The sequence below is a fragment of the Panthera leo genome, chromosome A2, assembly GCF_018350215.1.
Source record: "Panthera leo isolate Ple1 chromosome A2, P.leo_Ple1_pat1.1, whole genome shotgun sequence".
Lineage (NCBI taxonomy): Eukaryota > Metazoa > Chordata > Mammalia > Carnivora > Felidae > Panthera > Panthera leo.
Genome location: NC_056680.1, coordinates 153,787,800 through 153,802,809, shown reverse-complemented (window position 1 = coordinate 153,802,809; position 15,010 = coordinate 153,787,800). Strand labels below are relative to the sequence as shown.

The window sequence follows — 15,010 nt, the reverse complement described above, 5'->3', positions numbered from 1 at the left end:
CAAATATTTTTTCCCATTTGGTAGGTTGCCTTTTCATTTTGTTGGTGGTCTGTGCCCTTTGCTGTGCAGAAGCTTTTTCGTTTGACGTAGTCCCAGTTGTTTATTTTTGCTTTTGTTGCCTTTGTTTTTTGGTGTCAAATCAAAAAAAAAAAAAAAATGATTATCAAGACTGATGTCAAGGACCTTGCTACCTATTTTGTTTTCCCTAGGAGTTTTATGGTTTCAGGTCTTATGTTCAAGGAGAAAATTAAGATGAGAGTCGCTCTAGTTTGTGTTGATCGGATCAAATCTAGAGTATTGTATTTACTCTTGAGGCATCATATTAAGCTCTTAAAAGAATGTTAAAAACCTGAATCTTGGATAATAGCTTGAAAGAAGTAGCATAGAGAACAAATTTTACTAGATGATTTGCCCAGCTTTCAGATTAAATGATTCTGTAGGTGGATACTTTTGCTTCAAGGAAGGAAACTCCCAAGGGAAACCTATCAAGAAGATGTGATACTCATTTAGTTTATAGCATGTTTTTTCTTTCTTGCTACTTTTATAAACCTATAAGGTTCTCTTTAACATCTTTGAAAAGTTAAGAAGGAGTCCAATTTGACTGCTTTAAATAATGGATAGACTTCTGTATAATCTATAGTAAAGTTAATTTATTCTTGTTCCCTTCCCTACCCTCAACCAGTAAAGGATTACCCAAGGATAAGGGGGTGCTGTTTCAGGTTGCAGCTGTATATGACTTTGGCCTGTGTTAGATTTATATTGTCCACCTTCTACTAGGGTTATATCACTAGCTCAGCACTTGTATTTATATCTTGTTAATTATCTAGTACTTTCCCAGTCAGAATTTTTTTCTCCCCTCAACCCTCTGGTTACATTTCTATTTACTTTATTCTTGCTATATTTCTTTGTATCAGATTCGTTGAAAAAATTGACAACATCAGGAACACCTTTATCTTCTCTTATAACTTAATCATGCTGCCATATAGTTCATTTCTACCACCCATTTGTTGTTGTTTTTAATTTCAAAGAAAACAATCTCTTTTCAAAGACCAACACTTTTTCTGTGCATTAAATACCAGATCTCTGACCAAAGCACCAAGCTCCGCCACTGAGCACCATCACCATTTGTTCTCCTTTCTTTCTGAAGAGGAGACAAGGTCTCCCCATCTTGAAAAAGCATTTGATTGAGGCCCCTTTCTCTCCATCTGTACCTCTCTCTGTCACTGCAGAACTTTTTAAGCAAATGAGACCCATAAATGACATCATGTTTTCCTTCAACATAAGAGAGAGCGGGTGATAGAGTGAGATTGAGTTTAAGAAGTCATGACAACAAGAAAACTTTAAAATGCAGTAATCTATGCAGGAAGTAAACTGATACGAGAGAGAAATTGGAAGAGAAGGAGTTACTTTGTATAAACAGTAGTTTGAAATGAAAATTTTGTCTGAGAAGAAAGTTTCAAAATCTTGATCTCTGGGAGAATGAGGAAGTTTAAATGAAGATGTAAAAGCATAAATAAAGCTTAATCATTGTAAATCTTCCATTTTTAACTGTTTATTACATAATTTTGATTATACCATTTAGACTTTAAAGTGTCATTTTAAGGCAAAATTTGTTTCCTAATGGTCATTGTCAAATTTCAGAAGTCTCCTGTATCTTTTCTCTGTAGTATCAAATGAAGAAAAATAACTTTGACTAGAATATTCTATGCATTTCATTGTAGTTCACTCAACAGACATGTTGAATACTTACCATATGCCAGGCACTGTGCTAGGCCCTGGAGACTAAACAGAAGTAAAGTAGGCAGAGCCCTTTCCCTCAGTGAACTCAAGCAGTTTTTAGGGGTAACAGATAATTTAAATTTATCATCGGCTTTAAAATAGACTCACTGGGGACGTTATATAGCACGTTTCCTCCTCACCATTTTTGTCTGTTTTGAAAATTTAGTCTGTATTACTTAATTTTCTCTTATTATATGCTATTTTAAACTAATCAACAATAGGATTATTTACTGTGGCCATTAGTAGCTAATTTAAGATTAACATGTCTGGTAAAGCTCCTCTGTATTTTTAAGGTATTTTAGGGATGCCTGGCTGATTCAGTTGGTGGAGCATGCGGCTCTTAATCTCAGGTTATGAGTTCAAGCCCCATGTTGGGTGTGGAGATTACTTAAAAATAAAATCTTCAAAAAAAAAAAAAAAGGTATTTTAGTAATGTATACTACTACCTTTAAAATGGTTTTATCAATCAAATCTTCATATTCTGGTGGAATTTACATTCTGAAAAGAAAGTGAACCAAAGGCACAGAGGGAAAAATACATGAATCAAGCTGTTAAATAATTACTACATGAGTGAACACTGAAAGATCACTTTCAGTTGAGTTAATCATGGGAAAGCTTCATTCAGAAGTTAGAGTGAACGTTCAGTCTTAAAGGATAGGAATGAATGGGGGAGAATAGAATGAAAGTTCATTTGGGGATGGGTTTGGGAGGGGAGCATCGATCACAGAGGTGGGATTAAATATCAATGTCTGTTGAAAAGACACGGATAAATAGGCTTGGCTGGAGTGAAAGGTTTGTATTGGTAAATAGTAAAAGATGAAGCAAAGTCTTTTAACACAATACAGGATTTTGGCTGTACCGTAATAGTAATATGTTCCTATAATCCTAAATTCATTGACTGTTTATTTTAATATTCTTATGTAAAGAGGTTATCATAATGTATAGTTTGCAGTTGTATCATAATTTTGAATAAGTCTTTATTTACACCCCTAAATATGTTCTATAGATTTTGAGGCCAGAGTCTTTACCCCTACTCAGGTTGAAATGATGTTTTGTTTTTCAGTTACTTACACGCCAAGTCAATCATCCACAGAGACCTCAAGAGTAATAGTATCCTTCCTGAAATTTGTCTGCGAAGTTTGAAAACATCCTGACTTTTTCTTCTGCATTTTGTCTTCACATTATGTAAAAACAATTTTCATGCTAAGTTCAATATACTGTCAAGAGAATTAATAAACGGGTTTGCATGAGAGCATACTGAAGCAGGATACTACCACCTGCTTTTGGTTTCTGAACTTTTGAACATTATCAAAAAAATCTACCAAGTCTTCCTAACAGTAGTACTCTTTTGATTGCGTGCTTCCACTCTGTCAGCTCCATAAAACGGAGAGTTGCGCAGCTGCCCACTCATTTCTGTCAGTGCTCTGACGCTGCCCCCCAGTGGTGCAGATGTAACTGAAAGTTGTAACTTACGTAACGAGGAGGTGAGAAAGACATATTTTTCCTTCTTCCTCCATAAACCCAGCTCAAGACCCTGTCCGCCAACTAAACTTCATTCCAGTGAAGAACTTTGTGTCTTTGTCAGCAGTGCCAAAAGAATGGATCTGTGTTACTGAAATCTAATGGGAAAGTTTTCACGATTTCCCAGAAACTCAGGAAAGCATCTCACCTCACCCTGCCACATTTCAAGCCCCAAAAATCTTAAAAGCAGGCCACATAGGCCAAACAGAACTAATTATTTTTTAAAACATGTTTGTCAACTTTAAGAGGAAGTAGGAAGAACTGTACTTTTTAAAGGAATATCATTATTACCAAGGAAAGAAAATCATATTACAGGCTTATAGAAATTAGATCTCTTACCTAAAATTTTCATAATGCTTACTTTGATAGGAAAATGAGATCTATTGTTTTCCTTTACTTACTACACCTCAGATATTTTTCTTCATGAAGACCTCACAGTAAAAATAGGTGATTTTGGTCTAGCCACAGTGAAATCTCGATGGAGTGGGTCCCATCAGTTTGAACAGTTGTCTGGATCCATTTTGTGGATGGTAAGAATTGAGGCTGTTTCTCCATTAATGAAATTTGTGGACCCCGCGATGCTGCTGAACTACTAGAAAATCATTGAAGGTTTCATAATGCCCAGTATTCACAAAAATCAATGTTGATCTTATTTTTTATGTAAATAGATTTTAACCTTTTTCTTTACCTTTACAAAAAGTATTATGATACCAGTTTCAGTACATTTCAAACAAAATATATGTATTTTATAAACTGTTTAAATTTTACCCAGAATTGGCTCTCTAAAATATCTTGTGTTCAAAATGTTCTGTGTACCCTGTTGCAAAAAGAAAAAAACAAGTATGCCATTTAAGCAGGTATGATCTGCAGCAGTTATTAAGGTTTTGCTAAGAGAACTCCTCTTTTTTGGGAGAGAGGCTGTTTCACAATCTTATTTAAGCCTAAATTGGCAAGTACTTCCGTTAGACTAGAAAGAACCTATAATTATGGGGCAGCTGGGAGAGGAAAGACAAAAAAAAAAAAAAGGTAGATTTTTAACACTGTCAGCCATGTGCTGCCCTGCATAGCTCTTGCTTTATTCCTATTTCTGCTTTGTTGGAAAAAAGGGAATGAAAACTTCAGTTACTTTCTGCAGGCTCTGAAAAGGGCAGGCATAGGAATCAACCTCTAAGCTGGCTGTTCTTAAAAGGGACTCTGAGACCCTTTTGGAGGTCTTCAAGGTCATCCCTGTGTAAAGCCACATTTGGTTTCATGTTCTTCAACCAGAAATGACACATCACAACAGATTGGATGCAGCAACATATATGTGTCTGTAGCTGACTCTGTTAAACCAGTCAAAGAGAATTGCAGTACTGTTCTCGCTGAACTGTTTTTGGTTTTGAAAATACACTTTTCATTAAACATGGGTCATCTGTGTTAACATCTAATGGCTGTTGTTTTATTATTTATGGAATTACTAAATATTTTAACAGTTTCCCTTTAGGTTTAAAAATGATAAATACCTATGTATATGCCCTTGGGATCTTCAGTAATTTTCAAGACTAAAAGAGGCCTGAGACAAAAAAGTTTGAGAACCGCTGCTCTCAGCTGAATATAGGATGTCCCCAAGCCATTAGTGCAATTTGAAGGTTTAAATAATTGAATCTGCACAAAGACTTTGGGACACGATGCTGGAAACAGAAAAGCTGCAAGGGCTCTTGAAGCCACATTTGCGTATATTCCCTGAACTATCCATAGCAGTCTCCAGGAAGGGAATTCCAAGATAGATGTCTGAATCAGTGAGGAAAACTTAGGGTTCAATTCGGCTATGATTTCTTGTAATAATAACTGGAGTTAAGGCAAAGTAGCAAGCGGAAGGAGCTCACTGGACTTAGAATTAGGAGATTGGTACTTAAGTGCTCTATTTGACTCTTAGCCTGCATGTTTGTTAACCTCCTCCACATCTCTCAGTTTTTAATGTTGGTTGGACTAGTGGATTTCTAATACCTTTTCTGTGTCTAAGATTCAGTAATTAGAGCTAGCTAGGTTTGTGACTTTGATTATTCTAATTGTTTAATAAGTCATTATAAACCAGAGGCTAATTGATAATTGTAAACTGGATCTCACGCACCTTTAAGTCCTACACCTTGTTACAAGATGGCAGTGTATCCTAGGGAGGGGTGGGCTGGCAGATATTAAGTACTGAAATTATAAAACCTAATATTAAAAAGAAACAATTAATACATGTTTTAAAGGTGTGTTGATCTTAACTAGTGTGGACGAGAGGCTCAGTTAAATCTCCAGGTTTGTCCTTTTTTCAAAAACCGTAGTTTTATACAGTTAGTAGATTATTATACATGAAGTGTTACATTTTCTTCTAATTTCTTTTTTGTTGATACCTAGGTAGATTGGTTCATCCTTTGTTCCATCAAGCTGAGTTCTAATACAAGAGTAGCCAATAGTACACTTAATTATTGAATAAATCCTTTTGGGTTGATAGTGCCTTCAGAAGCAAATATGGAACATCCGTAGACAAGAGAGAAGAGTTGGGTCAGGACTAAGGTTATGTAATTCTCTGAACTATTTACAATAGTCTTCTCAACCTTGTTTTATTTATCTTAGAGGGGAAAGACACCTTTGTGAAAATTTTTACAAATTAAATCATTAAATTAATTGAGGATCTTAAATCACTAAATTAATTGAGGATTGATTATGCGTTTCTTGTAAATAGATGACATACAACTTTACATCAAGCCATCTACCAACAACAGTGAGGTAAAACTAAATTTTAAAAAGACATTTAGTTCCTCAACTGATTTATTACTCTCTTCCTCTCAAAACTGTGTTCTGGCTTTTCAGATTGTGTCTATCATAACCAGCCTCTCAGTATTCTGGCTTGTTCACTATAGCACAGTTGTATGTGGTTTATTTTGTACTATATTACTAAAAGCAGTTAGTAAGATGTTTGACCAAAGGAAGTAGACAGTCTTCTACGCCCCCATCCTTCCATCAGGGCCTCCGCACATCTATCAGTGGTTCTCAACCTTGGTTAGACATTAAAATCATCTGGGGAACTTAAAAAAACAACAGTGCTTGGATCCCCTCCCCAGATTCTGTTCTAGATTGTAGTCTGGACATTGAGAGGTTAAAGTCTATACAGGTGATTGTGATTTTCGGGTAAGGCTGAATGTCATTGCCTGCCTTTTGAGAGAGTCTGACTGGCCTTACCCTGACCTGTGACCAGGAATCTTGTTCCAGGTCTTCCGGCCATTTTTGCAGTCAGTCCAGGTTTTGGTATCAAAGTAACGCTTTCACAAGAGTTTTTATTTATACTCTGCAATTTCTCTAATGAGACAATTCTTCCAAATGAAACAGAACAGAAGATGCAAGGTGAAGTAATTCCTTTAAGCTAATATTTAACTGACCATCTATTGTATTTTATGTAAACAGCCAAGAAGAAATTAAGTATTAGAGTACAGTGAGTGAAATGTGTAAAAATGTAGCAAATATGCTTTGGTCTATAGCTTTTCCCAAGAAGCAAGCAGCCAAGATTCTTTATACCATCTTCTAAGTCAACCTGCTGTCTCTTGTTTTTGTTAATAAAGCATCCACAGCATGTTGACAATGCTTTTGGAGGCAGGAGTTTTACCGGTATTCTCTAAGGTGCCCTGAGACGAGGAAAACCATTGTACCAAGGGGGAAAACCAAAATTCTAAGGCAGTTACCATAGTGGTTGTGCTACTCCCAAACATGAACACAGATCTAAAATTTCTTTACTGAATCAAGAATGGGAAATGGGAACTGATTCTTGAAAGGACTAGTCCTGGGAAGGATTCAAATAGCAATGACAGGATTTTGTGCTGAAAGAGGATGGCTGATAAAATTATAAAATCTTAGTAATGCACATGGAATCTCGGGTAATACCACCTCTTTCAGAGTTTACCAAGCACTTTTCTTCTTGATCAGTTCTACTTCTTTGCCCATTAATAAGAGAATTGATTGCATATTAGATGAATTATTTAATGACAAAAGCATTGTTCTGGGAATTTTAATAATCTGCTTTTCAGTCTATTCAGTTGAAGTTGAAGAATAAACAAGAATATTTGTCTTTTTGTGTTCTGACAGGCACCAGAAGTAATTCGAATGCAAGATAAAAACCCATATAGCTTTCAGTCAGATGTATATGCATTTGGAATTGTTCTCTATGAATTGATGACTGGACAGTTACCTTATTCAAACATCAACAACAGGGACCAGGTAAATCTTTACCATCTCTTGGGGTTTATTTTACTATATGTATAAAGAGTCCAGTTTGGAAGCAACTGTGTGGCTCAGTCGGTTAAGTGTCCGACTTCGGCTCAGGTCATGATCTGGAGGTTTGTGAGTTCAAGCCCTGCATCCGGCTCTGTGCTGACAGCTTTGGAGTCTGGAGCCTGCCTGCTTCAGATTCTGTGTCTCCTCCTCTCTCTCTCTCTCTCTCTCTCTCTCTCTGCCCCTTCCCTGATTGTGCACCTTCTTTCTTTCTCTCTCTCTCTCTCTCTCAAAGTTAAATAAAAAAATTTTTTTAATTAAAAAAAAAAAAGACTCCAGTTTGTTGCAAGAAAAGAAGCGTTGAGTCCGGGTAGGCATGAAAAATAGGTATCTTGATCTTTGTTACCAGTTTTGGAAACTTTTGGTATACTCTCAGCAATAGTAGCTGCATGTAAGGCCTCTCCTTGAAAGCTCAGTGCTAAGTGTTGTAATGGAGTATAGCTCCTGATGTTCTGACTAGAAGCTAGAGCTGCAGCGGTGGGTGTTGGTCACATCTCTTGACCGAGCTCGGCTAGAAGGAGGCGCTGCCGCTGCAGCGACTGGGCTTTATGCCGTCTCTCTGTTCCGTCACCGCTTGTGCTAAGCAGCCTGGCTGTGCTGTTCTTCATATCGGATTCTTGTGAAACTAGTACGGTTTCTCCCTTTTGTTAACTAGGTAAATGGAAAGACTTATTTCATGCTTTGCATTTTTCTAGAAGGAGAATTCTAATAGGAAATTTTTGTGCTTATTTCTTCCTAAGTTCCTGTTCTCTGTCCTTTACCTCCCCCACCCCCGCCCCACCCCCAGTACCCAACTTAGCCTCAGGCAGCTCTTTGCCTTTTCTGTCCCAGCCACATGAAATTCACCAGGACTTTGACACTAACCAAGAAAATGAAATTGTCTTTACTAAAATTATCTTGTATACCTCAGTATGTAAAAAAGTGTGTGTGTGTGTGTAGAGAGAGAGATTGCAGCAGTTCCACCATTAATATATTAAAAAACAGGGGCTCAGTCAGTTAAGCGTTCGACTTTAGCTCAGGTCATGATCTCACGGTTCGTGAGTTCGAGCCCCGTGTAGGGCTCTGTGCTGACAACTCAGAGCCTGGAGCCTGCTTCAGATTCTGTGTCTTCCTCTCTCTGTGCCCCTCCCCAACTCGTGCTCGCTCTCTCTCTCTCTCTCTCTCTCTCTCTCTCTCAAAAGTAAATAAACATTTAAAAAAATAAAAAATAAAAATAAAACAATAGTTGACCATATAAACTATAAATAATATTTATACTTTGTACCGTGGTTTGCATCAGCATTACTTGAGTAAGGGCTCCTGGGTATTTCAGTTGGTTAAATACCCAACTCTTGATTTCAGCTCAGGTCATGATCTCACAGTTCATGAGATTGAGCCCCACATTGGGCTCTGCACTGACAGCTTGGAGCTGCTTGGGATTCTCTTCCCCTTCCCCCTCCACCTCTCTCTCTCTCTCTCAAAATAAGTAAATAAACATTAAAAAGAAGAAGAAGAAGAATTACCTGGGTAATTTGTTTAAACATAGAGATACTAGAGCAGATTCTGATTCCATGGAGTGAAGTCCAAGCACCTGCTTTTTTAATAAGTTTGCCAGGTGATTTTTATACATACCGAAGTTGAGAATCCCCAATCCAAAGAATAAAAAAAAATCCAACAGTATGAATGTGGTATGTGTTTTATCATAAGCTCTCAATCTAGTGAAATGATAGTTTTTAATTTATAAATGTGTTAACTTCATGTAAGTAGTGTGTGTGTATGTGTGTTGGTCATCAGTTCAACTCTCCATCTTTTTGGTAATAACTCTGAGTATCTTTCTAAGAACTTCAGCTAGTATGTGATTTCAGAGAAGTAGTCTCAGTTGTCCTGTACTTTGTGGATACTTGCTGAGTGACCAGATGGCCCCTTACCCAGAGTGCTCTGGATTCTATGTAGATGAAAAAAGTGATTTAAATGACTGTTTCTACCAAGGTCAGCACAAAGCTAATTGGTTAGTTGCTGTTTGGTCTTTCTAACTACTACATAGCTTTTGAATGTTGAATACTACCTTTGAGTGTTAAAAAAAATCTGTGACCTGATTCCTAATTACCTGACATTTTAAGCCCTGCATGAAGCATAGATTCAAGATAGACCAAACTACTAGCGAAGGAGCATAGTCAACCCATTGCACTCATTGGACTTGTGACAGATTCTAGATCACTGAGATGATTGACTGGATGATGGCAATCTGAGTAGCAAGGTTGGTTCTAATTTGCAAACTTCCTGTGCCCTGCCTCTTACAGTCCTATTAATTCAACCATAAGACATAATACCCTGTGCCATGTTCACTTTTCCTTTGCATATAACTTTTCTACAAGGGAAAAGGGATTTACATAAAAAAGATTTATGTCTGTGTCACATTGTGTTGCCTAGGGTGCATTCATTTCGGTGTTAAAGGATCCACTTTACAAGGGAACTTTAGTTTTAGTTGATTTATCATAGAGACAACAAATAAAAATTTATGAATTTAAGATCTGGATGAAATCCAGTGAATACTTCTGTTTTAATAAAATAATACGTTATGGAAATGGGTATTATTATCTCCAAAATATGGATAAAAAGCAACCCAGAGTTTTGCACTCATCCACTTCTTGGCATTTTAGGTGCTTTGTCTTCCACAGGAGTATAATAAATGATGTGGCAAGGGCTTACTCTCCATAGGAGAAGTAAGTGAGTGACCAACAGAAGGGTAAGGCCTTTACTGGTTAATTCTGTCTGGTAGTAAGAACCTTCTGGAATTTGCCAGTCTGAAACCAGGTTGAATATTTGATAAAGAAAAAGGAGGACGCCTGGGTGGCTCAGTCAGTTAAGTGTCTGACTCTTGATCTCGGCTCAGGTCATGATCTCGCAGTTTGTGAGATCGAGCCCCTCTTGGGGCTCTTTGCTGACAGCAGGGAGCTTCCTTGGGATATTCTCTGTCTGTCCCTCTCTGCCCCCCACCTCAAAATAAATAAATAAACTTTAAAAGAAAGAAAGAAAAAGGGGGTCAAAGAATGATATATGCACTATCCCTTACCCCTATTCTATTTCATTACTTCTTGTCTGCTTTCTTCAAATGGCACTTTCCATGGAAGTCCCTTTTGGGAATTGCTAATTCTAGTCATTTTCAGTGACGTAACCCCAGCTATTGCTCCGTCTGTCCCCTTGATTTGATTTTTCTTTTTCTCTCGAACTTTCATCACCATGGCTCTCAGATTGGACTTCTGTTTGAAAATTTAGGAATATTCTTCTTTCTCATGGGAGATAGGACATCTCCTTCTTTACTACGCACTGTAGGAACTGTTCCTGTGTACTCTTCCCCCCATAGTCTTGGGTGGCAGGTTTTGCCTGTAAATTTAAAGCAGGACTCTGGTTAAGAAACTCAGTGTAATGGCCGACCTTGGACTCATGACCTGGTCACTTTAGCTCTTCAGGTGTCTTTTTTTTTTTTCAGTTATAAAAATAAGAAATTGCACTAAAGAATTCGTTCTGGTTGTAAAGATCAGATTCTTTCCTAGAGCAGTTCTCTTAGCGCTTCAAGGGATAGCCATCGTATAGCATGCCTTTTGCTTTCCTTACTCTAGTGCTGAAATCTAAGACATTGCTGTCATTTTTTTCCCCCTCTTTATCCTTCCATTTTGCTCTCTAATCACCCTGCTCTTTCCTCTTCCAGTGCAGCTTTTCTACTGAGTTGGGGTTAATAATGTGCTCATTTAGGCTACGTGTATTGACTCTCTGTCCTCATGGTTTTCTTTTCTTGGAGTAGAAGTGCTGGGTCATCTTAGAAGAAAATAACAACTAATTTTTATCTGTTATTTTAAGTACCGTTATTTAAGTCTGTTTTTTCAGTTACTGTTGGTGTATAACAAACCACCCAAAACATAGTGGCTTAAGCAAATTATGAATCTGCAGTTTGGACTGCTTTCAGTGAGGAAGATTTATGTCTGTGTCACATTGTGTTGCCTAGGGTGCATTCATTTGGGTGTGAAAGGATCCACTTCCAAAATGGCTCATTCATACCTCTGACAAGGTGTGGTGCTAGCTGTCTGCTGGAAGCTTGGTCAGGGTCAAGGGCCAAGGGCTTTAGTTCTTGTCGACATGGACCTTTCTATGGGGACGTCTTCTAGAAAGTGTGGACTTTGTTAGAGCCTGGTGGCTAGGTTCTAAGCACAAGCTCTCAAGAGATACAAAATGATAAATACCAGTATCTTACCTACACACAAATTATTTCAATAAGAAATTTTCAAAGCCTACTATATGCAAAGCACTATGGGATATAAAGGAATACAAAGATGAATAATACACAGGCCATGCTTTTGGTGGAGTTTACCAATCTGTTGAAGCAGTACAAGGGGAGGGGGTGATGAGAACGAGTAGACATTGTGCTCCAGTAATACAGAGGCATGAATCAAGGGGTGGAGGTGCCAGGAGTGCTGAATGTGGATTGAGAATGGAAATGACCAGTCAGTTCCAGAATTTCAAATTGAACTGCTGATTTTATCTTTTATGTGCCACTTAAATCTTCTGTACATGAATTATATCCTGGAGAGTCTTCCCTTTAAGTTTAAGTAATTGCAAAGAATGTGATTTCCTTTGTATTATATTTTTTCAAAGTTTGATATGGCTCTTTTTTAAACATACTTCTATACTTTCAAGCCTTTTATTGATCATTCAAATAACATCTCTGCAACAAAAAATATGTATTTAAATTTAGAATTACAAAAATCTTTCCTGTGACTTTAGTCTTTGAAGGTTAATTTTTTAAATTCTGAACTATGCTTCTATTAATGAGTATTAATATATAACTGATGAAAATAATGTAAGTTTTGGTATATAGAAATAAAGAAGGTAAAATTTTATTGGAAATGTGTGTCTTCATGAACATATGGGGCTTTTCAGTTCATTCATGTATTTGTGGATAAATAGGCTTTTGCTGAAATGAGAAAGAATTAAGCACTGAGCAGTATTGTTCAGGTAGATACAAAGATGGGAAAGTCAGGAATTTGTTGTACCCACATGCACAGTTCACTGGTCCCCAAGACCACACTCAGACTCAATTGCTCATTAAGTTTGAGAACTCGCTCTAGGTTGTTAATGCTTACAGTTATGGTTTAGTGCAACAGCAGGATACAGATTAAAATCAGCCAAGGGAAGAGGCACATAGGGCAGAATCCAGGAGAGTTCCACATGTGGAGGTCACAGTTGTCTTCTCCCAGTGTAACTGTGGACCGCACTGAATTCTCCCGACAGCAGAACACTGCCAACCACAGAGACTCTCTTAAGTCCAGAGTTATCACTGGGGCTCTGTCAGGTAGATAAGGTTGACTACCTCTGTGGCTGGCCTTAGTTCTCAAGCCCTCTGGAAGTCAAACTGGTACTATATGACTCAAAGTCCCTTCTATAAGCCCCCAGGTAAATAAACAGAAATACTCTCATCAGGCAGGACATTCCAAACTTTTAGGGATTATCTCCTAGGAGCCAAAGGCAAAGGCCATCCCTTTTTCTGGGCAAGATAAATTCTTTACCGTACACCATATCACTCAAAACTCATGTCTATAATGTACCAAAAAATTGCGTAATAGCTTGTCACTGAGTTTTGTAATCAGCTGACGGTTCAGTTAATTTTACTGAGAGCAAAGATTTGGAAACTAGCTGTCTTGCAAAGGTATTTGTTACCCATTCATGAAAGCCCTGTTAAATACCAATAGTGTCCCTTTGGTACCCCAGCAGTTTTACACCTTGGTGCAATGTGTACTATCGTTAAATTTCATGTGGGTAAAAAAGGTATGCTTTTTACAAAGCAGGAGTAGGGCAGTTCTGCCAGGGGAGATGGAAGGGTAGCTGCACACTTGCACCGCGTGGTCCTCGAGCACATCTGCTCTCGGGTCAGCACCGGTTCTTACAGCACTGAACAGGGACTAAGAGCAAGTTAAGAGACCAGGCTCGACTGTTCTAAAGTTGATAAGCTCCGGCCTGTAACAAGGGATCTCTTACTGGCTGTCCACCTAGCCACTAGGCTGTCCGTTGGAACTGTTCCCTCTAAGATCAAACCCCCGCCCCCCCTCTCCAAGACTTCTGATGTCTGTCTCTGCCCATTATCAAAAGAGCTGAGAATTAGAAAGTTAAGAAGTTGGAAAAATTATAAATCTCTGCACCCAGGGAAGACAAGCCTTTTTACTTTATTAAACAGAAAACTTCAGTTCCCAGATGGTTTACCTTCTTTTCTTTGGAGGAGGCTGTGATTCTCATATCTACATAACTAAATGCCCCATATCACCCATTTCCTCAGCAAACAAATTTAAAACGCAGATGCCAAAACAACTCCTAAGAAGGTTAACATTTTTAGTTCCAGCTACATATATATAAAGGACTCAGTATGATGCCCAACAAGTACTCAGTAAAATACTTAAGTAGAAAAGAGGCACAGCCTGATCTGTGTCTCAGGATTGATTACCCTGGCAGTGGGAAATGGATTGGGGAAGGAGAGACCAGAGACCTGGGGAGCGATTAGGAGACCTTTACAACAGTCCATGGGTCATGAAGTTTTCAGTTGACGGCCCGTGCAGTGTCGGGTCCCCACGATAAGATGTGTGAGAATCAGATTACTAGCGTTGTGTTTCTTAACTTTTTATTAAGGGAAAATGTACACGCAGAAAAGTACACACAAATGTGCAGCTTGTTGAATTCTCAGTGTTGGAGTATTATTCAATTTATCAGTGCAGTTGTTTGATTTGTTTTTTTTTATTCCCTCCCCAGATAATTTTTATGGTGGGACGAGGATATCTTTCTCCAGATCTCAGTAAGGTACGAAGTAACTGTCCGAAAGCCATGAAGAGATTGATGGCAGAGTGCCTAAAAAAGAAAAGAGATGAGAGGCCACTGTTTCCCCAAGTAAGAAGAAGCTTGATGTTACCTAAGAGGACAGACTAATACTCAGATGCAGATTTTTAAGTACTTTCAGGGGCACACAGTTTTGTGTTTTATGGATTTGGATGCCTTGTGATCGTGTGCAGGCAGCAGAGAAGTAATTGCACAGAGATGATTTTATAAAGGTTGAACAGTGGTACATCTAGAAACCTGGAATCCCAGGACAGAGTATTCAGAAAGACTTGACTTTGGTCTAGCAGTTTTCAAACAAAAATTTTTGGTCTCACACACTTAAAAATTATTGAAGGCCCCCCAAAGAGCTTTTGTTTATATAAGTAGTAATTGCCATTTTAGAAATTAAAACTAAGTTTTAAAAATGTTGATGTTTATTTAAGCATAATAAAACCATTACATGCTAAATAACATTTTTATGAAATTAAAAAGAACTACATTTTCCCCACCAACAAAATTAGACGAGTGGCATTGTTTTACCTTTTTTGCAAATCTCTACAAAAAGAAGACATCTGGATTCTCTGCA

The 15,010-nt window shown here is 37.9% G+C and overlaps 1 protein-coding gene across 5 annotated transcripts in view; it reads left to right on the top strand.

The window, feature by feature from the left end:
• Nucleotides 1-15,010, top strand: part of BRAF (B-Raf proto-oncogene, serine/threonine kinase) — a 166,802-nt gene that overhangs the window by 141,832 nt on the left and 9,960 nt on the right. For 4 of the 5 annotated variants that reach the window (XM_042926650.1, XM_042926629.1, XM_042926659.1 and 1 more), the window contains 4 exons: nt 2,843-2,889; nt 3,712-3,830; nt 7,405-7,536; nt 14,362-14,496. In XM_042926650.1, the coding sequence (XP_042782584.1) occupies nt 2,843-2,889; nt 3,712-3,830; nt 7,405-7,536; nt 14,362-14,496 (433 nt within the window). Of the gene's footprint in view, nt 1-2,842; nt 2,890-3,711; nt 3,831-6,010; nt 6,055-7,404; nt 7,537-14,361; nt 14,497-15,010 lie in introns of those variants that run through there. The other variant, XM_042926645.1, reaches the window with a different exon arrangement.